At 38.2% G+C, this 27,699-nt stretch overlaps 1 protein-coding gene across 2 annotated transcripts in view; it reads right to left on the bottom strand.

Moving 5' to 3' along the window:
• The window catches only part of si:ch211-126j24.1 (phosphofurin acidic cluster sorting protein 2), a 70,263-nt gene that overhangs the window by 16,106 nt on the left and 26,458 nt on the right, over positions 1–27,699 (bottom strand). For both annotated transcript variants that reach the window (XM_026916023.3, XM_026916031.3), the window contains exons 2-14: positions 26,981–27,068; positions 20,731–20,820; positions 18,485–18,610; positions 16,477–16,639; positions 15,586–15,677; positions 14,136–14,219; positions 11,571–11,630; positions 7,447–7,598; positions 6,491–6,584; positions 6,272–6,358; positions 4,917–5,059; positions 2,869–3,001; positions 1,636–1,740 (exon numbers count right to left, since the gene is read on the bottom strand). In XM_026916023.3, coding sequence (XP_026771824.1) covers positions 1,636–1,740; positions 2,869–3,001; positions 4,917–5,059; positions 6,272–6,358; positions 6,491–6,584; positions 7,447–7,598; positions 11,571–11,630; positions 14,136–14,219; positions 15,586–15,677; positions 16,477–16,639; positions 18,485–18,610; positions 20,731–20,820; positions 26,981–27,068 — 1,417 coding nt within the window. The remainder of the gene's footprint in view (positions 1–1,635; positions 1,741–2,868; positions 3,002–4,916; positions 5,060–6,271; positions 6,359–6,490; positions 6,585–7,446; positions 7,599–11,570; positions 11,631–14,135; positions 14,220–15,585; positions 15,678–16,476; positions 16,640–18,484; positions 18,611–20,730; positions 20,821–26,980; positions 27,069–27,699) is intronic.

Genomic DNA, 27,699 nt, shown 5'->3' with positions numbered 1-27,699 from the left:
CTTTAATTTTATAATCTTAGACCAGTAATTCCACAGAACATCAGCAGTAGGGATACATTATGCATTATGCAATGTCATAATTTTATTATAAACCTGAATGTTTCAGATATATAATATTTATTCATCCATTGATATTTGGCAAGATTTTACATTATTTAGATCTACACCATACATATTCAATATGTTAAAAAACACACTATTACCTATATATGCTCACTACATAGAGTTTAACTAATGGCACTGTAGAAGTTACATGGTGCACTTAAGTCCAAACATTATTACAGAACATGATTTCAGAGTCATACACATAAAAGGTGTGACTCCAGTAAGTGTCTGTTGGATATGAACTAATGATGTGTAGCTTAATACCACTTCTAAGACACATGCGTTTTTTGTTTTATAAAATTCATTAGAAATTAGATACAAAATTAAAAATGTGTAAAAATGAAAAAGCACTTGGCTGTGCATTTATTCTGAGGTTTTTTTTTTTACATCAACCACTCCGAGGTCATTTGGGCAGTAAAGTGTTTTGACAGATTTCCATTAGGCAACTACAAGCAGAACATGGGATCTTAAACATACAAATGTTTTTCTTTTACTTTCTTAATATGTATAAATTAGTATGATAAGTTATAGGTCATATATAGGTCACATAATCATATATCTAGTTTACTGTAATCTTATAATAGGAAATATTAGATACATTTAACCATATTCAAGATATTTTCAATTTGTGTAATGTATTCAAAATGGGACTGGCATTGAGTGGGAGATTATTACATTGCAGTAAATGAAAAACTGTCATTTTAAAACATTAGTCGTGTTTCTTGCACTCTACCTAGTGCCTTCTGAGTTTACATATTTACTCACATAAGATCAACAAGTAATCTCCATTAAAATTCCACATACAAGTACAATTTATTTAAAAAGCCATGCTGCTTGATTTGTTTTACACTGAACTTGGGATTGAGAGATTTCATTTAAAAGTGAGGTGCCAAAACAAATGTGTCTCCGCTTTACATTTTCCTCAGATTTTAGCTCCTCGTTGTTATTCTGAGACTTTTCAGTAAGTCTTGACCTTCATCTCATACATGTTGATGCTGTAAGAGTATTCAATATTTTACTTCTTTAACATAATTTTAAAGTAACTGATAGAATGTGTCAGCGTATGGGTTGAGGGTAGAGGAAACCCAGCCAGCATGTGACAATCACAGCTATACACTATAACGATAATTAGAAAGGAAATGATCTTTTAATTTGCGAGAAATGATCATTTAATCCTCTTACAGCAGAATTATCAGTAAGGACCTTTTAAAGGGGTGAGCTCGAAACAGAAGTGAGCTAGAACTAGAAGCATATTGATTATTGCACTTTTAATGTAGGTGTCCTCAGCATGGCAGTAATGGAGGTGCAGTGCACTGCAGGAGCAGGAAGAGATTTACAGCAGGGGCTAGAGGGCACAGAGAGAACACCACCTGCTCCCTAACACACACACACACACACACACACACAAAATCAGACGCTCACACACTCACCCTGACAAGAGTCATATCTACATAGGTGACAGATAATAACACACTCTGACAGATGTTCACACACAGAAAACACTTCCACACACAGGTGACAGATACACACCTGGCCCTGCCAGTCGGTAGTGTTGATGAGGATGATGCTCTCCGGCAGCTGCTCATCTGAGTTGAGGATCTGATTGAGCTGGTCATACACTGACTTTCTGGGAACCTGAAACACAATATAAGAACACAATTTAAATATTGTGAAATATGTCCCTAAACTCACATGTTCAGTTAGGAAAAATAATTACATTATATATGTTTTACATTATGTTTGTTAACATAAAATAAATAATGAATAAAACACAACAAGGGTGTGCTGATATAGGAAAATAGTAATGTAACAGCATGTCGAGAAGTGATTCATTCTTCTTATACCACAGCTTTTTACCAACAATTATATTTTTTTTGATTAATTAATTTTATTAATTGATAAAATTAATTATTTTTTGATTAATTTAATTAATTAATTAGTTATAATTTCGTTATCGCAGCTATAAACAATTTCTGGTTTTTTTCCGAGCTTGTCATGACACTGAAAAACCAGAAAGCCCAAAGTCTTCTGTCCTGTTACAAAACACCGACACTGGAGTGTCACTCCTTCCGAAAATGTTAAATAAATGTCTCAATGATATCAATGATTATATGTTTTTCTTTGTTAAATAACAACACATTTTTGTCTGTTTATTATTAGTCTTAGATTATGCGGCACAAACACCATACCTTTAGCTTTTACTATAGAAACATATATGTATTAGAATGAGCACATAGATATGAACCTGTCATTTAATTTATAGCCAGAGCTCCTGCTGGTTTATAAAAATTATCAGCACCTTCTAACAAATCAGATTTGAGAATTCAACTATAAACTGTACTTTAAACTGTATTAATAGACACAGCTCATAATCTATCACTGTACAAACAGCACCTCCAGATAAACAAATATAGTGAGTCAGGTCTAGAGCTGTTCTTAGAAATAAACAAAATCCAGTTAAAAGTTCTGATTACCGAACCACCTGCTGTATATTCAATATGTTTTATTTATTATGTAGGCAGCTACCAGAAAAAAATCCTATTATTTGAGAACATGAGTCAACAATAAAGTGAATATTTAAAATAATTTTTCCAAATGATCATCACATAAGCACTATAAAGGTACTTGGCTAAAATGATAAAATAATAAAATAAATAAAATATCATAATATTATTTTATTCATATTGCCATCCTGTAGCAAAACACGCTAAAACATGATTCTAAATATACCAGGTCACGTAACACACATGCACCAGTGTATACCTGCACAGTGAGTCTGGAGTCAGGTGAGGTTTCACTGTCGATGCTACTGGTTCGGTCGCTCTGAGCTTTCGAGCTCTGTCTGTCCTTCATAGAGGTGCTGCGCGGTCGTCTCTGCAGCTTGCTGTCCGTTTTACTGGGGACACAGATCAGGGACGGACCATTTACAGCTCCACTTCTGTACATACAGTACCTTTTAAATCGAACGGTGATTTTTATTGGTGATTTTTCCAAGCCTTGTAAAACTACCTCTCACGTTTTGGACTACATTTTCTGCATATACACTACATGCACTGCATATACACATGTACAGTTTATCTACCAATGACAACGTAATGAGGAAAATGTTCCATCAGATACTTAAGGACGTATTTAAAGACTAATTGTCCACTCTGAGAATGTAATGGGACTCTAAATGAGTGTTTTATGAAAACCAAGTGTACTTGTATTGTGAACCAGTTACTGTCAGCCTAGATATGTCTTAGACAATATCAAGTGTATCAAGTATAAGGCAAATATATTTAGCATGCTACAATTAGAGTGATCCAGATAGGCCTTTCCAGTTAAACATAGGTTTTTTTTTCCAGTAAAATATATAAATCAGTAGTCCTAATGCACAGAACATGAAGATTATATGTCTGGGCTATCATTTCATATTCATAGTTGCCCAGTAGACAAGTAAAGCTTAGTAGACTGGTGGTTAGTTTTTTCTTCTCTTATTCAACAACCAGTGAAAGAAAAAACCCTACTCCGAATCTATCCATCTATCTCTCCATCCATCCATCCATCTATCCATCCATCCATCCGTGCATCTGTCCATCCATCTACCCATCAATCCATCCATGCATCTAGCCATCTATCTATCTCACCTGCTAGTGCAACACGCACTCACTTATTTTTCTCAAAATGGTTAAACAATTTAGACGCTTGCTACACCCAAATATCACCTTATTTGGGTGTTAGTAATATCTTATTTGGGTCTTATTAGAATAGAAAACAGCTCATATCCACAACACTCGAGGGCACAAATGTGTATGTGCTATTTCAGATACAGTCTTAGAAAAGGTTAATGACTGAGTCGTCCCCATGTGGGAATTTATATACTCACTTGTGTCTGCATTAATGCACTTGACTAACTAACTAGCTTACCATACTTTATTCCATTATGTTACCTACCATTTTTAGCCTATTCTAGGCAAGCAAACCATGGAACCAGGCAGCACATTAGTGCTTTCACATTCCCAGTGGGCTAGCTAATGGATCTATGATTTGTCCACCCATGCAGAACATTTCTCACATCACTTGTATTTATTTTATCTTACACTTACTTGGATTTTCTAATTTCACAGTATTTCACTTAAACCAATTTCTTCAGCTACACTTGAAAACTGGAAAAACACATCCACATTTCCCTAGTGAACTGGTGTCGAAATGTGGAACTAGTGAACTGGTGTCAAAGACATTTGCATGTTTAAACGTGATAGGCTTTTGTATGTTAAGATGTAATAACACTTGCCTGTCATATATAGAACACTAAGTCAGATTTTAGCCCTGCCCTGCTCCTTAAAAAATGCTGCAACAACAATTTTCACACTTTTCCTAAAAGGATTTAATTACAAAATTCAATTTTTATAACATCCTCATTAGATTTAAATGAATAATCTCCAGCATCATAGAAAAGTCAGAGACCAACCACATGAGTCATGTATTTATAATGAAGCCTCAGAAACACTAGATAATGTCACGCTGCCACGTGGAGGACTGCTCCTCTTAATGAGCTCGTTAGCCGATGGAAAAATATTCACACGCTCTCTGTTGGTCTCTTGAGAGACACTCAGTATAATAGAGACAATGGACAAACTCTACAAACAGGAATAAAGATAGCACAAATGTGTATAAGACTCAAGTACATATGAATATGTAATGCTGAGTTTTATAAACACAAGGAGCCCCTGTAGCATGCATCAAGCGGAACAATACTCATGTATTGCTGGGGATGTTGTTTACTATGAAAGAAAGAAAGAAAGAAAGGGTGGTGAATTTGACTTTACCTAGGAGACATCATATTCTGAGACTCGGTCTTGCAGATTTTGCCCACTGAGCTGGCCAGTTTCTCCACGCTCATGTCCCAGCTCAGGTTGGCATCATGTTGGCTTGGCGCTCCTCCCACTCCCGCGTCCTCCTCAGCCGCCTCCTGCAGACACAACAACGTCACACCATGCAAGACATCTAAAGGTTGTCATGGTAACAGCCACTGAGCCAGACCATAGGCAATCAGAACCTGCAAGCACAGATGTCCTTGAGGGGGTGTTTTTGCACGTGAATGTGCGCGTGTATGTGTGTGTTTGTGCGTGTGTCTATGCACGTGGCTGTGAGACCCATGGAGAAAGGAGTACGTAACTGAGAGTCAACATGCTATTAAATAACACACCCTATTTACGACTCTGTACTAGAGGAGTAAAGATTCATAGATTCATATCGGTGAGCTAGTCTCAGTATTTATGATACGACTGGACCGATTCAGACACACAAACAATAAAAAAGTCGTATTGGTATAATCTCACCAAAGGCACATCATTTTTTTCCCTCTATTATTATTTAGAAATGTTATCACAATAATATCCTTTTCACATTCTGTGATTCTCTCTTACTCCCTGCCTGTTAGTCTCAGTGAAGGAGGCAAGGCTTCTGTGCCTGTTAGTCCCCATGAAGGAGGCAAGGCTTCTATGTATTTCACTCCCAATAAAGGAGGCGTGGCCTCTGCTCCTGTCATTCCCAATAAAGGAGGTGTGGCCTCTGCTCCTGTCACTCCCAACTAAGGAGGCGTGGCCTCTGCTCCTGTGAGTCCCAAGGCCTCTGTGCCTGTTGGTACCTGTGAAGATGTGGCCTCCGTGCTTGTCAGTCCCAGTAAAGTAGTAGTGGCCTCTGTGCTTGTTAGACCTAATGAAAGAGGCATAGCTTCTCGGTCTGTTAAATGAGGCGTGGCTTCACATAGTATTGCATCTAAACATCTCTAAATCATGAGCTGATAAATGTGTTTTCTATATATGAGATGTACCATGCTTTGTGGTTCAGAAGGAGATTTATACAGCCCTACTCTATATGCTATGCTAATGATGCATCCTCTCTCTCAGCAGTGGTTGCTGTGAAGCTGAACAGTAAGGTTAGATGGATCAAATGAGACAGCAGTGGTAACAAATGAGCAAATGGCCTCCTCAGTCATTAACACACTGATACTAAACACACACACACTGTAGCACTCTAGCAAAGCGTAATGGAGCTCTCAGTGGGTCTGTTTCCATTTATCTGACCAAGCGGAAAAAAAGCAGAACTGAGATATGATAACAAGCTCAGCATAAAGTGGCCATCAGACAGAGTGACACTGGGAGAAGAGACAGACACTGACCCCCGTCATAGTGTCCACTGCAGACGTCTCATCCTGGTACCGCCCAGCTGCTGCTCTGTCCTTCTCCACTGCCAGCAGGTCTCCACCCTACACACACACACACACACACACACACACACACACACACAGAGCACAGAGCACAGGGTGAGCAAGTCAGAGATTGCTACCTCCGTACAGACAGGGAATTGTGTGTGTGTGTGGTTTTGATTAAGGTCTTACAGCAGCAGACTGTTCTCTCGGCTGACTCTTCTGACTGTGCAAACTCCCGATTTCGGTTTGAGAGCTAGAGTGAGACATGCCCTCGAAGAATGGCCTGAAAGATATAATTATGTTAGTTGATTTTAATTAATAACCTAAAAGAAATACTTGTTTAATCTATGAATTTGAACAATATCAAGCATATAATTTTATACTGCCACAGATTAGCAGTAGCACTACAGTACAGGTTCCTATCACGTAAACTATAGCAGGTAAACTTTTGTAACTTTCTTTAGCAAAGAATACCACAAAGAGGCATTGTCACAATTACAACGTACACTTCAATGTTTCAGATTCGTTTTTATTTATTTACTCACAGCAACAGCTTGAGACATCATCATCTAGTCTACCATTTTTTTTTTCATTTAACCAAATCCTGAATGTCTTTCTATTCACTATATATGCTCACTGGATAGGATGTTGCACAATCTATTGTACGCACTACTGTAGATGCCCTATTGAATGATATTTGATATTCAAAAACAGAAAAGGGGGAACTAATGTCACTTCTGGTCACACACACTGTTCATTTTTTCATGTCATTTAATTAAAAAGTAACACTACGGCAAATTAACATGTGACATAAATAACATGAATTTAATGATTATTTTGCCAAAAAATTTAGGAAACACGTGTTTCCATAGACATTCACTAGATGACTAAAACAAAAAAATCTGAGATCTTAAACATGCAAATATAGATTTTATTGCCTTTGAATATGTATTACAAAAATTTTAAGAAATTCTGCAAGCACTATGACACACAGTCTTCACTATACTGCATGCAATGTGTTATTATTCTGCCTACAACATTTACTGCTTGTGATCACATTTTACAGAGATCAAAGCCATAAGATGAGTCTCGAGGTTGTTCTAATTCACCGGATTTGCTACAGCACTCGGGGGGAAGCCTCTTACTTGAGCTTAGGTTTAGGGGTGCTGAGTACGCTGTCGTTGTCCTCCATCTCCGGACCACTGTCGCTCTGGTTATACACCTCCAAGCTGTCATACAGCAGGTCCAGATCCTCCTCCACTTCCTGGGTCTGATCCACTGGGTCTGAGTCCAGAACCTGAGGCCACAAACACACACACACGCACACACACATGCTTAAAGGTGTGTTACAGCATCTGAAGCTGTGTAACTGGTTTGGAGAGAGAAGAGGATAAAAGGTTTCTTTGCATTTCAATTTGCATACACAAAGCAGACACACAAAGTTTTCAGTAACATTGCCAAATCTCTGTTTGTTCTGTCACATGTCAAACTGTGGGAAGGTTTTAAATGTATGTGCACACTGAAAGCATTGTGAATAATGCCCTCTGCTCCTCGCACCTTTGGCTTGCCGCTTGGCATGTGCACACTGCCTGTGGCACTTGGCATTTGGTGCTTGGGTACCATGTCTATCTAGAACCTTTTAATCATCAAAGAGTGGTTTTTGGAAAGAAAACATGACAGGGCATGCTGCTAATAATCCGCGAAAACAACAGGGTGGTGTACTACGGCCCAAAGCTGATTATTTTCCTATAACAGTATATCCCGAAGTGTTTTATTCCTCTTATACCAATGAAGTTTGTCAACGAATACATTTTTATATTTATTAATGAACAACACATCATGTTTTTTTACTTGTTTATAGTTACATTTAATGTTGTGGAACGTCCTAAAGACAAGTGAGTCCCTGAGAGCATTTAATTAGATGATCACAAAGTTACTATTTATTTAGATATGAATCATCAATTTTTTCCCCCCATTTTCTCCCCAATTTGATGCCTGCTAATTCTACCCATCAGCCAGCTCTCCTCTATCATACAACGGCTACCAGCCTGGGAGGGTGAAGGCTAACGTGCTTCCTCTGAGACGCGTGAAGCACCTGCTTATGCTGCTTCACACACGCTCGGAGGAAAGCACTATCTACCCTCTTCTGCATACATGAGCTCACAGACGCTTGCGATTGGCTATTTTTTCTCTGATTGACAGGGGAGAGAGAATATGCCACCCCTCCCACCCAGACTGCATGGTCAATTTTGCTCCCTTGGCTCCCAGCCACATCAAAAATATTTTCTAATTTTCCTGGAACTATAAAATTTATCTCTAAAACTATTTTTGTTTCCAAATATAGTATCATTTTGGTGTCTATAACACTAAGAGATAGGTACAAAAAGTTTCAGGGGCATTTTAAGGCTTTAAATTGTAAAATGTAATTTCAAGCTACTTAAGACATTTTAAGGACTCATGGACACCCTGTAATAACGAAATTAATATTGAGAACATAGTCATGATTAGCATTTTACCCGTTATTGGGCGGCTCTAAGGGCATGCAGTCTCACCATCACTTATAGTAATAATAAGGACAGACTCTTTTTTTAAATGTCCCATTTTTTCAAAAACTCTCAGACAAACTGACCACCACTCCTCCTGTATCACACACATTCACACAACTTCGCATCATTCACAGCAAATGAGTCCTGAATTCTGACACTGATAGATACAGCTTTACTGCACATGATCAATGCACGAATGCTACTGCACTTCACCATCAAATTCACAGCCTGTAATTGGATCGTTTGTTTGATCTGTCCTCATATGCGTATACAACTCCACTTCCTGTAATCAGTCTTGTTTCTAACAAGCTCACAGAATGCAGAAACAAAGCCATAACCATCAACAGAGGTGGCATTTAGATACTGATTAATGCAGCTACGCATTGTCTGGAGCCTTCATTTAAATTTCAAGTTATTAAAATCATAATTCATAACTGATTAACATCTCTGGGCCAGTGGGAGGCCATTATGAAGCTCGTGTTGACAGGCATTTGGAAATTAGTTTTCGCTTCGGCAGTTAGTTGTAAACAGAGGTGTCGGTCACAGATCTCAGGTGCACTGGGAAAAGGACAAAGACATTTATATCTTTAAAAGAAGGAACTATTTGAAGGAATAGCTACATTAAGCAATTCTTTAACCTTTATATTACATACTACTTTCAAAGGGCTTCACGAATATTCAATATTGTTTTTCTCTATCTACTACGAAGTCAATAGATATGTAATGACATAAAGTACTTTAAAAAGTAAAAAGTATAGTGGACATTAGTATCTGCAGGTCTCATTCAGTTTTAGCATGTAGCATGATTTGAAACATTTGCTTTAGCTTTTAAAGTAGTATGATTTTAAATATTTAGCTTTAGCTTCTGAATTGCTTTAAAAACATTAAAAAAACCTTTTAAAGTAATGTGTTTTAAAATAATTAACTTTACCTTTTAAAGTGATATGGTTTGAAACATTTACCTATTATTGTACAATGATTGAAAAAATTTGCTTTAGCTTCTGAAGTAGCATGACTTGAAACATTAGCTCTACCTTCATGTGTACCATGATTTGAACCATTTAGCTTAAGCTTCTGAATTAGCATTATTCATAACTTTTTTTTAACATTTAAAATACTATCACTAGAAACATTCAGCTTTAGCTTTTGAAGTAACATGACTGTAAAACATTTAGCTTTTACAGTACTGTGATTTGAAGTATTTAGCTTTAGCTTCTGGATTACCCTGATTCAAGACATTTAGCTTTCAGCAGTTTTTAAAGTATTATGATTTAAAACATTAGCTTTAGCTTCTGGATTAGCTTCCAGTTAGCTTCCAGTATACTATGATTTGAAATATTTAGCTGAAACTTTCAAAGTGTCATGACTGAAAACATTTAGATTTAGCTTCTGGAGTAGCATGATTTAAAAAAAAACAGTACCTTTAGCTTCTGAAGTACCATGATCAAATGCATTTTAACTTTAAGAAGTAGCATGATTTGAAATATTTACCTTTAGCTTTAAACCATTACCGAAAGCATGTAAACTTGGTGGTATGTCTGGAAAGTCGATTCTATACCATTACCTATAATTACCTATTTCACTGCTTTGAGAACTTTATTATTATTTACTATTTACTGTATTGTTATCAGTGTCATGTTCCTCAGGTGACAAAAAGAAATTAAATAAACATTAAGAACTTTTTTCCAAGCTGAGCTGATGCATTTAGAAACCTATAAGAACAGATTTAGTCCCAGAGCTTTTTGATGGAAAATCTTAAATGACACCATGAAAATCAACCCACTTCTAATGAGTTAGTCATTCAACAAATGCTTTGGTGACCTCGGGTTAAATGATTCCCATCAGCTGACAGGTTGGAATTTTTTTTCCACCCAAATTTCTCTCACTATAGTTGTTGATAAATTATTAACTCATTATATTATATCCAGACCTCAACCTGTTGCATGATAGCTACCAATCCAGCAGGGTGAGAGCTAACACGTGCTTCCTCCACGACATGTTAAAACCACCCAGCTCACGAAACGATATAGGGCATCTGAATGCACTCAGACAAAAGCTCTAGCTGTACTATTCTGATTGGCTAGCATAGAATTTCTCATCCTTCACACCCATATAGCAGCGCCGATTTAAACTACTGGACTCCCAGCCAATGTTGAGGGCATTACGTGGTCTAGTATAGCATAGTACCTGTGGGTCTGATGGTTTGAAATATCTAGTGCACTTCCTGCACGACTTGGAGATAATACCAGCCAAAATGCGAGAATATGCGTTTAATGTTATGGAGGCTGGCAAACCAAACTAAACTGATTATATGACCCTTAAAACAATATGGTTGACCACAGCCGTGTTCATGTGACCACAGGCTACCGTTCAGAATAATGTCCTCTGGGAGACAGACCAAGTGTAAAGCAAGAACATAGCAACAAAGACCATTAAATACAGCAATGAACCCATATTGTGGCAAATTGTCTTCTGTTTGCTCATACACTCTTGTTATTAGATCAAGTTCTAATAACATGCAGAGATCCCATATCTTTGGGTTAATTTTTTTTTTTAGCTGTGGTTGGTCCCGTATCGAGTGTTTCTTTGATATCTGGGACGATTTTGTGTTTCTGCATATAAAAAGTACAGGAGTGTTGTGTAAGCTTGTGCAAAAGTGGCTGGTTTGGCAATTTCCTGCATTGTGCTCTATGTAGGGCTCATGAGAGGACAAAAGCGCTCACCTCATCTGAAACTTTGAACCTCTTCAGAAGGGCAACAAACTTCTGCTTGAAATTAGGTTGCTGGAGAGGAAAAGAAGAAGAAAAAAAAACACTTGGATATAATTTTAAACACACTTAACATACACAGAGGTAAAACAGCTTTACAAATCATAGCAACAGTTACAACAATGCAAAGCAATTATCTGGTTATTAATTAACAGTATGTAATTTTTAAAAGTGTCCCTAGACTGGAAATGATCTATATTTTAAATATATTTTAAAGACACTATGATTTGCAATATTGCCATGTTATGGATTTGTTCTTTTCTTCATTCTTGGCTTCAGTTTACGTTTTTTGCGGCCTGGAAAAGAGGTGCTCAGCTCTACCCCCCTTTGCCTTATGAGGTATATGTAGTTTCAAATGGGAGTTGTTGAAGGGACAGGGAAGCCTTGTCAATGTTTTCGTTTCAATTCCAATTCACCTCTCAGGCAGCACAGAGCCATAAAAATTACAAACTATAGCTTTAAGCTATGGTGAAATATCCATCTCAGCGTGATTATGCATTCAAAGGGGTAAACAGGTCTAAGAAAGTTTCAGGTCAAAACAGGTTTTTACGTAGATTAGCCATTCTTGGCCCACTAACAAAAACAACCATTAAACATACTGTACACACTTTTCACAAACAGCAAACATGGTCATCAAGAAGTTAAACAACTTTTGAAACATGTCAGATTGATCTAAATAAATAATTCTGGCTTTACAATGAGATCAAAGTGTGTTTAAAAGTCCACTCATGAGCATTTCAACACTCAGAGCATGTGATTGTTTTTAAGGTGAATGTGTCTAGCAGATGTGAGAAGTATATCATCATCTACATTATATTGATCTAGCACTGCAGTGATCTCAGCCTGATATTTCTGTTACTCATGCTTAGCTTAGCATGGAGGATTAAGTCAACACCTGCCATGGCCTCACAGAGAGCTGTCAGCAGGGCTTTAACAAAATCACATCACCATAAAGCACAAAGCTTCTTACTAATAGCTGATAGAACTGATGCACATAAAGATACTCCATAACTCCATAATTTGATTCAGAGGCATTAATAGGGATGTACATTTTGGTCATTTAGAGTTTGAGAGTACTTGAATTTGCAGTGAAGTGGTTCGATCTTGGAATGACTCTATAGCCTAGTGGGTTTGTGCCCTCACCAAAACTTGTGTTCTTTCAACTCTGAGAGCATTATACTAAGTATCTTGCTAGCATCTTCATACTCTCTTATCGTTTTGTGTTTAAATTTCAGGCAGGTGTGGACAAGCCTGGGACATGCACACTACCAGTTTTTCATTCAGTTACCCAGCAGAAAACAGGTTGATATAACAACCACCAGCGATTTTTTTTACTTCACTCACCCAATAAGCAGAGTAAAAAATACCCTATTGATTTTGGCAAAAGCAATCTGAAATGTTCATTTAAAGATAACACTCTCTGATTGGTTCATATATTTCTTGGTGGCACTAAGCACTTATGCTGTGGAGTGTGATAGTCTTTCCAAAATCCTGCCACCTGCTGCAATGTGCACGTGCACCGAGGATATGATCAAGCTGTTGCTACAAACTATTTTTACTAGGTATATTAATTAGCTTGAACTGATGCTAGACAATCTTTCCAGAATCATGTTGTGGAAACAATGACAAAACTGAGCAACATACAGTACAGTTGGCACAAAAGCTCTTATATAACTCTTATGTTAGCACAACTAATTCATCTCACAGTTAAACACTTCATCGAGAAAAAATGAAGACGCTAGTCAGACTCCAATAACTTTTTACATGTGTCAAGGGAAAGCCACAGCTCACAGCCCAAAATGTTAGCCAACAACTTTCTGGCTTTTTGTCATGGGCACAAACACAATGCTTCATCACCAGAGTGCTTGCTTATTTAAGTCTATCTTATACACATAAATATTTTTGAATTAAATTACATTAGTTTCAGCTTTTTAGCTTGGCTGGGTATGGACACTGTCCAAGTGATGGCATGTTGTGTTAGTGGTATAGTCTTGCACTATAACTTACTATAACATAACTTACACTGTACAGAGTTTTCACACATGACAGCACATTTTCAAAGCCACAGTTAGCTAGTGGTACATCTCTGGCCTAGAATAAGGGACTTGAGGGCTCCAGTCTGTATTTTTCAAACAATCATGTGTCATCTGGACAGTTTCTGTAGATCGCATGTTCCAGCCTCCATTGCCACTGTGACCAACTGGACCACATTTCCCACCACTGTAACTAATTAAAAATATAAATTGAAGATTACAGCTCTGTTTGTGGCAGGATTCCTATTTTGTTGGTTGGTGATGGACTTCAGATGATATAAACATATATTCAAGCATTTGTGGTGTTGTCATGATTGATAACATTTACTGACAGCGAGTACTAAAGATCTTGTGTCCATCTGTGTTAATTACAGGATAATTTGACTTGTATATGACTTGTATATGCTATTAGATTACTATATCACATTCCTGACTTCATAGAAAGATGGAAAGTGTCTGAGCTCTATTCTGGGCCCAATCTACACACCCGAGTTATAGAGGTAGTTCGGATCATTTTCCGTCGTGTTTTCTTTGGCTTTCGCTGGACATCGTCATCCTCATCATACAGGTCCTGTAACAGGTTATGTACACATTTACAGTTTATGTACACAGTTTATGTAACAACATGAATATTTAAATTAGCATTATTTTTGTAATTCATATTTTTGGGGAAAAAACAGTTGATCTTGTAGCAAAAGGTTCAGTTACATAAAATTGCTTGTTTACAAAGGTCTGGCCTGAATGGCAACATTTACCTTTTACTGTTTAACCATTAGTAATCAGTTTATGACTATAAATAAGACAATCTGAAGTGATTTTGTTTTGTTTCGTACCACTTCTGACTTTTAGCTCCATGGACTCTAAAGAAATGAGACCTGTTTATATCTAAATTTGAAGCAGGAGAATAAATGCATACATCTTTGTACATTTACCTTTAAATATTCTGTTTTCATTTTCGAATCAAGCTATGTGTGCATCTCAATCAGCTCCCTTGCTCCCTAGGTCATGAATCAGTATATCGTGTACACGAGTTCAGACACTGGTAAGGACCCTGGATCACTACACACCGGGACACTGATGACTCAATTTCCGGCGACATGACTACATATTCGCATTATAAAATATCACCACATGACATATGTCTTATAAATTTGTTAGCTTAATCACACGTGTTTCTGACATTGTACTTCAAGCAGGATCGTAGGCTAGCTAGTGGATTTTTAAAATCATTAAACACTTAAAAGTCGTTAGACTCAAACAAACCGTATATAGAATGTAAAAATTGCTAACCTAAGGAATCATCTGAGAGCTACAACAACAATAACAAGCTACTTACATTTGCTGAGAGTTCATCCATGATTTTTTTCAACCTGAGAGGCTTCAGAAAATATGATGTCATTTCCAGTAAGGGAACATAGTGAGCATCGATGCTCCCTGGTTTTTGCGGTGCATTGTGGGATTTTTTAGGGAGTGAATGCTCCAGTGCACTGGAAGGATTTTGTGATTGAGACGGCCCTTAAAACGGCCGACTCCCTGAGCAGTGCCCTGACTACTGAACTAGGGAGCTGATTGAGACGCACCCTACGTCATAGGTTTGTTAATCAGACCAGAGAGAGGAAATGAAAAAATGAAAAATCTATAAAAGTCTGTGGAAATTTTCCCCTTCCTGACCTGATGTCTTTGGCACTGTAGCAAGTCTCTGGTCTGATGAGCTGACTTCAGCTAAATGATTTACATAAATGCATATGATTAGATAAATCACAACAGGGGATCTGCTACAGAACCTGCACTGGTTCATGTTTAGAAAACTAGCTGTTGGACTATGGCCATTTCTTCATAAGTATTTTTTGGACTGCGGTCCGCCAGTTGCCGATCCCTGCCCTTGACAGTCTAGAAAAAGACTGTAAAGATGTGAAATGATGACAAACAGCTCTTACTTGGCCCTGAACAGCATCATCACTGGCCTCCTGCTCTGACGAGTAGCTGTCGTCGTCATCTTCGGAATAGTTATCCAAATCTGGAGATCGATCTGGAAGGGAAGCATGAGAGTTAAAAATTTCCTCTTTATAGCCTTTTACCTAACTGCACAGAAGCATCAATCAACAACACATCCATGTAGCAAAACCATACTTTCTTTTACTTTCTATTACTTTTCTCTCCTGCATAGAGATCTTAAATGTTAACAATGCAAACCATTGCTGAGATGGATTACCACCGCCCGCAGTGACACCACTCTTAATGCACTACAGCTGGCCTCATTGGTCGGAGTGTGGGAAAGCTGTGGTCTGAGTGCTGCTGGCTTGATGATAGGAAGACCTCTCTAAGGGGCCTCTCTGGTGCCTTAATGCACACTTACTATAAATGCTCCGCTGGGCTCACTTGTTTATGTAACGAACAGCTTACAACAGCGTCACTTATGTCAGACACTAATGGAATATCCGATCGAGAGAGTGCTGACCTGTGGGCTTTGCTATAGTTCCAGTTTCCTGTGTGTCCTTTGAGGTAGGTCTGTCATTTGAGTAGCTATTTTTACTTTTACACAAATTAACCATAGTTCCTGTGATTTGTCTGTAATAACTGCACTGTTATTATGGTAACAGTTAACATGATTACCATAGTATAATGGCTACAGAGTGTATACCTACCCTACACCAGGACTGTGACAATAGTGAGTCACAGTAAAAAAAATAGTCAACCATAGTGAATTTTCCTAAAAGCCAAACCACGCATGAAAATAGTGGAGCTCTTATGCAATATATTTCAAATGTAATGGTGCCAGTTAACAGGTACCTTTTATTATCATTATTCCTGTATGTCAGTCTGCTCACCTGAAGCTTTCACCTTTGCCCCTGGCTGTCCGCTGCCGTCCTCAGGGTCAATGGGCTGACTCGACAGAGAATACACACTTAACTCTGCCGCACGTACAGGGGCTTCCTTTACGTTGCTATGGAGACCCAGAATCTGTCCTCCGTCTGTCGGGTGCTGCATCACCTAGCGAGACCAAAAAGTGACTGCATCAAATACACACACCACACACACACTTTTTCAAAATGCTTACACAGGTAAACCAGATCATCTCCAACACACACAAACTAGGTTGCGTATTATAACTGGCTGGCTGTGCAGGATTCTTTTGCACCTTCCCTCGGTTGAAAACCTCATGAAAAATCTCATGTCCAGTGTGTTTTCGTTCCAATTTCAGTTCAGTCTTTTATTAGCTGTCAGTCATAGCCCCAGCTCTTTATTTTCCCAGGTGGCCATGTACAGGAAAATGACGGCCACTCTGTCATCCAGACGCGAACCTTTGGCAGAGACGCATTCAGAACTTGCGGGGGCACGACTGCTGAAACTAATTGCAGGTATTTGAAGAAACGCCAGGAGGCTTCATAGATGGTGTGAGTGTGCCCACGCTCTCACATTATGGTGCACAAATACACAGATACGCGCACACACACACACACACACACACAGACACGCACACACTCTAAATGCCAGGCTGGTGTAGTGAAGCGAATTCAGTAGAGGCAGCTCTACACATTATTAACCTGAGCAGGAAACCTCAGGAGACAGCTCTTGCAAAATGGTATGTTAAGAAAGAATGAAAAATGAGACATTTCTTTTCTAACAAAGGTTTTGTTTATACAGTCTTTGGAAATGTTGGAGTGGGACATGCTCAGTTGAGCAATCTGACCGACTTTTATTAGCTTTTTATTCAAGATTTTGTCAAAATGTGATTTTTAAGTCTCAGTATAACCATTCTGACATGTCATGTCATAATTTCTGGCATTTCGTGTACAATTTCCAGACAAGTACGTGGCCCAGCCAATAACACAGTCTTGATTTGATCCTTCTTGAGAGATTGCACGTAGTTTCACAGGGAAATTATTCTGCATCCATATTTTAATGTGGAATGGTGCAGATCGTGGCAACACCGGTTGTTGTAGTAACAGCAAAGATGTGTGTAATTTGCCAGTCATCTTAATACCAACCTGGAGATTTCTCGCAAATTATGCTTTACGTAAAGGCAATGTCACAATTCTGAAGCTACTTCTGAAGTGTAGCAAATGGGAACAAACACTGAAGATGTGGATGTTTGCCATGTTTGTTGCTGTTGTTACCATGGGTACATTAGTTAACTGAGGAATATAAATACAGAGAAATATATTACCTGCTGTTCATGCTTTTCCTGTCACAAAATTCAGATGCTTAAAAAAAGCTTCAAACCACATTATTTTTAAAAATACACAAGAAATCTAATTTCTGGGCAAACTGAGTCACATTTAAAACCACACATAAATGTGACTTGAATTCTGTTAGACAGTGTCAGATGTCACGTTTTGTGCCAAGTCTTTCCTGTTCCATTCAGGTTTCAGCTGCCTGTCTGAACATAGCCTAAGTCTCCTAAACAAGTTTAAAATGTGTGTGTGTGTGCATGTCTAGATTGCACTATATTGATGAAACAAATGTAGAATGCTTCATTTCTTCTGAAAGTCTCTCCACAATGTTGTGATGAAGTGGTTCACAGTGATATTGAAGTTTAGTGAAGAAAGCAATATCCAGAATATTCAGATGTCGTTCACAATAAAGTCTTCTACACAACAAAATCTTCTATGGTCTCACCTGTAAGGAATACAAGGAGTTGTGTGCTTTCCTGCTGTACTAACTTTTCCCTAACAGGGTTTTAACTTGATGGTATTCTTAGACCCTCACCTACTGTACTAGCTTGAGGATATATTTTGGATAGAGTCTATAAAGCACCACCACTGGAGAGCCGTGATAGATAAGGGTCCCTGCCAAACGATGTAAATGTAAATGGCTGTCTGGTTCTATTCCCACCTCTGCCATATTGATAACGCCCACAGCAAGGGTCTTGTAGCCCAGGATAGTCCGATTCTTATAGCGCTTTCTCCTCTGGAGCATGATCTGCAAGCGGTTAGCATCTCTCTTCAGGAAGTGGGGATACTACGGAGAGATAGAGATAAAAAAAAAACTAAATTAAGAGTCTGAGTGAAAGAGAGAACTGTAAGAGAGACCGGTACTATTACAGAATATTACATCATTCTGGTTTGAAGCACTGTAGCGTCTCTTTCCCACAAGAATTCACTTACACACACACACACACACACACATACTGCTTTATACAGACAGGTAAATCAAAATGGAATTTTTGCAGTTCAGGGCTTCTCGATATAATATCAGCTTCCAGTCAACTCCTGTAAATCAGATATACACTCACTTTAAGAGGAACACCTATACATCTCATGCAATTATCCAATCAGCCAGTGCAATGCATAAAATCATGCAGATACCAGAGAAGAGCTTCAGTTAATGTTCAGCACTGGACTGTTGACGATTGAAAAAAGACCAGTCAGTGTTTTTCCAATTGTCTACTGTCCAGTTCTGGTGAGTCTGTGCCCACTGTAGCCTCAGATTCCTGTTCTTGGCTGGCAGGAGTGGAACCCAATGTAGTCTTCCGCTGTTGTAACTCATCCGTGTCAAGGTTTGGTGTGTTGAGTATTCTGAGAAGTTCTTCTGCTCACCATGAAGAGTGGTACTCAAATAAAGAGTGGTTGTTTGCGTTACCATAATGTTCCCGTCAGCTTGAACCAGTATGGCCATTCTCCTCTGATCTTTCTCTTCAACAAGACGTTTCTGCCCACACAACTGCTGCTCGCTGGTTTTTTTCCCAGTTTTTCCCAGTAGGTCAGCAGTTTCTGAAATACTCAAACCAGTCCGTCTAGCACCCAACAACCATGTCATGGTCACTGCGATCATATTTTTTCTCCATTCTGATGTCTGATGTGAACAATAACTGAAGCTCCGACCTGTATGTGCATGATTTTATGCATTGCACTGCTGCTCAATATTTTATCGAAATGAAAACAGAACAGAAGCATAGTGCTTTCATATCAGTAACATAATGTATAACTTATTTTTGCATACTGCTTTCAACAAAATGCCCAACACTATCAAATGATCTGGAATCAGTGCAAATAATTAAGATTCCAGTAGGAAAGTCTGCAAATACTGCATTAAGGAAATCCAACAGAATCTTTATCTACCACATCCGCAGTATATGGGTGATTACTACATACAATTATTTCAATGAGTCCCTGTACTCAAGTTATATTTACTACACTAATATAAATATTATAAGCATGCAGGTTGGGCTAGCCAATAAACATTTAAAAAAACACATATTTTCATGAATTACTGGAAATTAACGGTAAATTAAGCTCTAAATTTGCATAAAACCTTTCAGAGGTGTGACTATTTTTTTCAAAGCAAATAATTTACAGTTATATGTTAGCAACATAGTGGATCAAGGTAAACACAAAAATTCTTCAGTTTTGGCCTGATACCATGTTGAAACAATTCGGGAAAACAATTCACCAGAATTACTTTTTACTATATCGCACCAATGTGGGAAAGTAGGATAAAGCTATAAGAACAGCATTGGTAAGACACTGTCTCATGTCTCTCTTATCCTAAGATTTTTTTTCTGTTAAAAGGTAATGATTGTAGTTTAGTTTAAGATCTAGATGCTAGAGCTAAAAATAAATTAAAAAAAAAACATTCAAAACGCATTATAAATACAGTTCTCTTAGTGTTAAAATTACATGTGGTAATCATACATATGCTACAAAAGTGACAGAGACTGAGAGAGATGTTGAAAAACTACATAAATTACATTTTATATAGGGATATAGATATGGAGGAATATATTCTACACTCTCAGAAATAAAGGTACCAAACTGTACTTTTCCTTGTTACTGGCATGGCACCACCAACATCTTTTTTTTACCTTCAGTATGTGTCTTTGTATGTACCTGGAAAGGTGAATATAGTATACCTTTAAAAATCATTAAAGATACTTACAGCTACACCACATGCACCTTCCCATGTAAAAGATGTATACTAAAGGTACAAAAGATGTACCCTTGATGTTACCATAGCAGCAAGAAGGAAAAGTACAGTTTGGTATGTTTATTTCTGACGGTGATCTGTTTGTGTTTCATTCATTTGTTCGGCCCAATCAAAACGGAGTGTTATTTCAAACAAAAATGTACTAAATCTACTACCTGTAGGGAAAATGTGAGCTCCAGGTCTGTCTCCATCAGGCCACTTGGAGGGAGCATGTACTCATTGGACCTCAAGATACGTTTGGACCCCTGAGGACACAAATGTAGATGATGTAAGATTTTATAAAGCTTCTGTAAAAGAAACGAGAAGTTCAAATCGCAGAACTGCCAGAGAGACACTGTTGGGCCATTGAGCAAAATTCTCAGCAGCTCAGGAATTCATAATACACTGACATGGTTGACAAATGAAAACTGATTAGGTTTTCATTCAAAATATTACAGCAAAAGAAGACTATAGAGCCTGGTATAATCAGATCATTTCCAAAATAAATTGACAAGCTTGATGGCAATTAAAAACCCACAGCTTCTTTGTAAACCTGTCTGACAATCATTTTTCCCTGAGCCATTGTTGGAGTAATTAGAGTAAATTGAGCTTCCACAGGCTGCAAATAATATAAGTAAATAAGCGAACTTTTCCCAGCTGATGAAATGGTTGTGAAGTGTGCGTGATCTGTGCCACTGAGCTTTCCGTGTCTCCAGTGGCCGAACCACCAGCTGCTTTGGCATCTGTCTAAGCTGCCAGCTGCTGATCAGCCCTGCCAAGCGAAAGATACAAAAGGGACACGGTGGCAGTGTTGCAAAGTCTGCTGGCTAAATGCACAGGCCTGACACTTCACATGCACACCTACAGTAAATGCAAAGCAGACTGAATTGCTTCAACCTGAACAAATATTTGACATAGTCATGAGTGTTGGAATGGTGCCAGTGTAATATATATCGCCAGAGCCCTGAGAATTCGATGCAGTCAGGGTGCAGTGCAATACTTTTGTTACTCCTCGGGTTATGCTCTTCGGGACTGAGATTCATGTTCCCGGAATCTGTCGGAGCCTTTCGGGTCACGGCTCCACACGTTCCTTTCACAAATGGGACAACCTTTGTTTTTACATTCCACATTCTTTCAAGTTCCTATTTCAGACCTGGAATCTCTCCAGCTTCTAGTATTTCTTCCTTTGGATGTTCGCATCAAATTTTGCCAGATCTTCTGTTTTCTGTTCCTTATCTCCCATTACTGTGTCTGCTTGGTTTGTCTTTACTTGTTTATCCGTCTGGCTCTGGATGTCCCACAGGAGCTTAGTTATTTTCCGCTCTTTCTGGAGTCCTTCCGATTCGGACTGGGGAGTATTCAGCCAATATTCCTTGAAGATGGAGCTGTATACCATCACTGCCACTTAGTCATTTTTCTCATGCCTTCCCTGTCTGCATTTTTGCAACATGCTAGGTAGTGCTGGATTATCTCAGGGATCTCTCCACCTAGTCTGTACTTTGTTTTCTGTTATGATATAACCTGCTTTGTTTGAGCTAGCATCTACCTCTGCACTAACCTTTAGTCTTGTCTTGTCCAACCACTGGTGAGAATTCCTCATATCTGTTATCTGTTGGTGGTGCATTCCACAAAGGTTTAATCTGCCATGACACCTCCTCTGTTACTATGTTATGCACATTCCCTATCTGTTTAAGGCCCTCTCTTAGAAGCGCATGGGGGTTGTGAAGTTCAGAGCATGTATTCAGAGCACCAATTCATTGGTGGCGTAACAAGAACTAGCAATGCTATTAGAGATTGCTGTCATTAATTTTATGACCACTGCTGTTAAAATGGTTCATCATAATGGAAATCCTTAGTGCTGGAGGGAGCAGTGTTAGTTCATTAATTAAGGTTCTAGCTTACTAAGTTCAAATCCAAACACCACCAAGCTGTCACTGTGGGGCCCTTGAGCAAAACTCTCAACCCTCCCTGCTCCATGGGTGCTGTATCTCTGACCTCAGCTTCCTAACAATCTGGGATATGCAAAGAAAATAATTTCACTGTGCTATATTTGTATGTGACAGTACTCTCTTGCCAGGGATAGAATAAAACTCCAGTGGAGATCCATGAGGAATGATGGCTGACAGTCCCTAAAATGAATCCTTTAGGGACTGTGATTGTAATGTGTATCTCTTCTTGCATTCTCAAAGATTACATGGCACAGTACTGTAGAAATATTTGAGGGACCATTCACTTCACTCTTAACAAACATATGTTTCATCCTTTTATGACATCTCTGGAAAATAAGCAAAGTCGCCAAAGCAGTCTCATGATCATTTTGGAATAGTATAGTTCCTAAGTATAATATCAGCCATAGTTTTATAGTTTGATGATATGCCAGAACCAGAGGAATTCCAGATGTCTGAATATTTTAAAAAATGTTGGCTCTCCAATACAAGTCATATACAATATCATGGCCTGTGTGACCACTGATGGAAGAAAAGATGTACTGACCTTTAAACAAGACCCAATGAAAAATACAGTATATTTGCAGCTACTGTTATAAAGATATGGACTTTGTGTGAGTCAGCAAAATGTGTTCGGTCTAAAGTTAATAAAACAAAGGCAGGAAAGCATTACGGCTGATAAAAACAGCTTCAGTCTTAATAACAAGCTCCCATCTTGTTTTCATTTCCTTCCGAGACGGTCTTTGGAAACCACACAATGAATCGATCCAATGTTCGTGAAGCAGTAAAGCACTTAAGGATCTTGTTTTTCATTGTCATGGTCTACAGAAAAGAAAGGTTAAAGAGACAAGATGAGAAAAGAAGTGAAGCACAGAAGAGAAGGAGATTGAGAAATGACTCTGAGAGGCTTCAAACAATAAATATGCACACACACACACACACACACACACACACACACGTATCTATAACAGACGTGATGAAAAGCCCTCAACGATCCAGCCTTCAGGGAAAGTGCTTACCAACTCACAGTCTCCAAGCATGAGTGGAGATAAAGCGGATGAGGGCTTGTCTGCGTCATCAGGCCTTTGGCAGAAATACAGCCAAGTCTGAAAATCTCAGGTTCTTTTTCACATTTATGAACTCGTTCCATCTGCCTCTCTCTGGTCTATCGTTTCTCCAAAGCCAGCAAAAACTGATTTGGTCCACACAGAGGGGAATCATTAGGGAAAGAAAACACTGGATATTCTTAGTCAGTCCGATATACAAGATACTTTCAAAGGCTTTACTGCCAGTACTCTCTGACTTCCTTCTCTGTGGTAGATTAAGTGCTTGGAAAGCTCCACTTCCATCTCTTGCATGACCTTTCCTGAACTGGCTGAGAGGCTGCAGAATCCTGTCATGCAGTAATTTTCTACTGTTTGACAAATAGCAGCCAATTTGGGAAGGCAAATAATGATTGTATTGATTCTGGAGTGTCTCTCTGGAAATTGATCCTCACATAAAAAATATTGATACCAAATGTTTGCCTTAATTTTAATATCTGAAATGAAATTTATAATATTGTCGCAAATAACTATGTAGCATCGAATCTATTTCTCTTTCCTGTCCTTCAATCACGCTGTATATACACAGACACGTGCTAGAAGTAAGTAGTAAACATGACAGGGCGTATTGTTATAGTAAAATAATTCACGACAGAGCGGTGTGATACAACCCAATGTTTTGTTCTTATTTTTATTTTACTTTTTTAATGTTGTGGAACATCTACAAAACAACTTAATGCTTGTTATCACTTATGTTATAGCAGTAACAATAGTTGTTTCCCTCACCAGCCTCTCTTTCTCTCTTGAAGTTAATAAGAAAAAAAATGTATAGAGTCATGCTAGAGAGAAAGCTCAAAGTGCAAAGCTTTATCTCTGACTGTTACAAAGCACTGGCACTGGAGACTCCTTCCAAAATTGTATTAAAACAAGTATGTTAATATAAACATTGCAGAAGGAACCACTATCAGAGCAGCTGTTATAGAAAATAAATCAAGAACTTGTAATCATTCAGAACTGTAGTACAACAGAATGGAGCAAACAAGGAGATGGAATTGAATATTCACTGCTGGGTTATAATGTCAAAAAAAACTGAATTTGGAGTTATTTCACTTTTGGAGTTATTTCAAACTAAACTGTTTTCAAATAAGACAAAATGTGTCAATGGTCTGTATGATATTGTATTAATACTATGAACCAAATGCTTTTCCCATTTTATCTTGATATCACAAACACACTAATTTATAAGTATCTGTATCATACTGCAATCAAACAACACCGCAGTGGTATCCTCCATCCTTACTACCCACAGAGTTTAGTTCCATCCTGTGTGTAACAACATAGCACCAGAATGACAGTTTACTGTGATAAGGGATCTGAATGTTAGCAAAAAAAACAAAAAAAAAACAGTATCACATCTAGGTGTGGTCTGTCTGTGAAATATTAAAACAGGTTACACAAGTATACCAGGTGGAATCAGGAAAAAAATTTTGATCATAAATATAACCAAATACCATAATACTTGCACTCTGCTGTGGTATTCAATGTCACACTTCAATTTTAGCCACACTAAAAGCTAATGAAATGTGCTGCAAAACACATTATTGGTTTTTGAGGTTATCATACTGTGACTTTTTCATATCATAACTAAATAGTTTTTCTGTGTTAAGTTTGGTGTTTTGTGTGTTCACGATAATTCATGGTAGTAATAATGTGTGTTTTAAATGTTCATATCTGTGAAGATACATTTTCAGATATGTGAATTTATACTTAAATTTCTTAAAATGGTTTTGAGTTTTGACACTTTGTAAAAATTTGTTAGAAAACAATTCTGCTAAGTAGTTATGACTGAGAAACTTCAAGAGCCCGTAGTAAGTACCTGCGAGAGGGCGAGTGGCTTTGGGAAAAGGCAGCACACTACGTTATAGGGGCAGTCGGCTAAATTTGTAAAGGTCCAGTTACTTAAAATTCTTTGTGTATAAAGATCTGGATGAGTAAATATTTTGGATTTTACCTGCTTTCTATATTCGCTAACAAAATTAGTTGGTTCTATTTCCCAAAATATAATCACATTAGTATTAAACCACCATGACTGACCATGATAATGCAGTTACTGAAGATGAATGAATGTGAAACTTGTACATTCCCATGTTAATGAACATGGCCTGTCTTTGTTCCACAAGCTTCAGTGGTCTTTAAACATTCTGTTTTGATCATCGACTTTTTTTTTTTTTTTTTATCATTATCATTTCTCTAGCTCTCTGCAGATCCGTCTCTGGTCTGATGAGCTGCCTTCAGCTAAATAATTTACATAAATTTGCCTGGATGAGCCACAACAGAGGATCTGCTACAGAAGCCTCACTTGTTCATGTTTTTAAAAAAAACAGTCACTGAACTACGGCCATTTTTTTTCATACACTGCTCGGCTCTGATGCAGTAATTTTTCATGTTTGGTGCACTTGGTTTGGTGTGCTGAAATACTTTGCAGAGGTCCACCAGTTGATAAAGCCCTGCTATATTAGGTGAACAGTAGAGAATCAGAAGTAGTGGGAGTAGTTAGTTAAGTTGAAATGTGCATTGTGCATTGAGTTTGCACTGAACTGAGGAAAAGAGAGCTTGTACAAAAACACCATAGCTGCAGTTTGTGACAAGACAAATAAAGACAGGCTTCTCTTCCTGTGTTGCTAGCAGACTCCCTTGAACCACCTAATCTACAAATAAACCCAGCATCACAGTCTTTAATATGAGACATGTCATATTGTTCCACTCCTCCACAGAGTTCAGTTAACAGATCATAATACAGACCCTTCCCGAAGGCACCGATTGACTGGAAGTAAACACATTGATGATACAGGTTTAACTTCCTTAATTTGATCTTCTGGACAGCTATAAAAAGATTTCCCCCCTTAATGAAGCTGTTAAGGATCTGACTTCTGAGCCAGAATAAAATCAACAGCTGAGACAGAGTATAGTTATTTCTCTTACTTCAGCTCTCCTTACTTATGAGGTCATCAATCCCGCGATCGTTTGAACAGGGGTCGAATTTAAACTCTCAGAACATGACCCATGACTGAACCTAATTATTGGGTTCAAATTTAGTGTTCTTCTTTTATACAGAATAAAAGCCTGTTTGTGTCAGGAGTGCACACACACACACACACACACGCACACACACACGCACACACACAAACACACATACTCAAAGCGACCTGTGAAGAATGTTGAGGGCCTCCTAGTGCCTCTGAACTAATCCTCTCAGCGTATCCCAGCATGCATCATTTCAGCTCCCACCCGTCTCACTTCGCCGTTCCCACTGAACAAGCTGTCACCCTGGCAACAGCTCCCAGTTTCCACGGTGCCGGGTGTGAAGGGCTTGTGCGGATGCACACAAAAGGCAAAAAAGAGACACATAATGGAAACACACACTCGCTTTGTCATACCTGAATCTTGACAGCAATGACCACAGAGTTGAGTTCCCGGTCCAGCTCCTTCAAAACAATCAGCTTCTTCAGTGTGAGGCTGCACAGCCTGGGAGAGGAGGGGAGGAGGGGAAGTGGCAAGGAACGAGGGAGAAGAGAGAGATACTCATTAGATGTTTTATTGCCACCTACCACCAACACCTGAGCCCCCTGTCCCCAAATACATTTTCTTTGAAATGCTTTCCTTCATTTCCTGTTAAACATCCTGATTTATCATGTATGTATGTATATATGTATATGTGTATATGTGTGTGTATGTACATATATATATATATATATATATATATATATACATATATATATATATATATATATATATATATACACGCATAGCATTAACACTATCGATTATAATACGATTAAGTAAATGAATAAGTAAGTAAAGAAAGAAAGAAAGAAAGAAAGAAGCCACCACCATGTACAACCAAGTAAACAATTCAAATATACAAATGGGGAGGTTGTGACTTAAAAGCTTGCACTCAAGATGTACAAATATTTTATTTTATTATTTGACATTTTGTTTTTTTTTTACAAATATTTTACATTGTGCAAATATTTTCGTGCCAATTTCCTTCAACACCTAATCTTAACATCTACCAAAACATGTACAGATTTGAATTTGTGAACACCTACAATGTTGCACAACCTGGATGCCAGTAACAAAACATTTCACACACATC

The sequence above is a fragment of the Pangasianodon hypophthalmus genome, chromosome 11 (assembly GCF_027358585.1).
Source record: "Pangasianodon hypophthalmus isolate fPanHyp1 chromosome 11, fPanHyp1.pri, whole genome shotgun sequence".
NCBI lineage: Eukaryota > Metazoa > Chordata > Actinopteri > Siluriformes > Pangasiidae > Pangasianodon > Pangasianodon hypophthalmus.
This window is presented reverse-complemented; position numbering and strand designations above follow the sequence as displayed.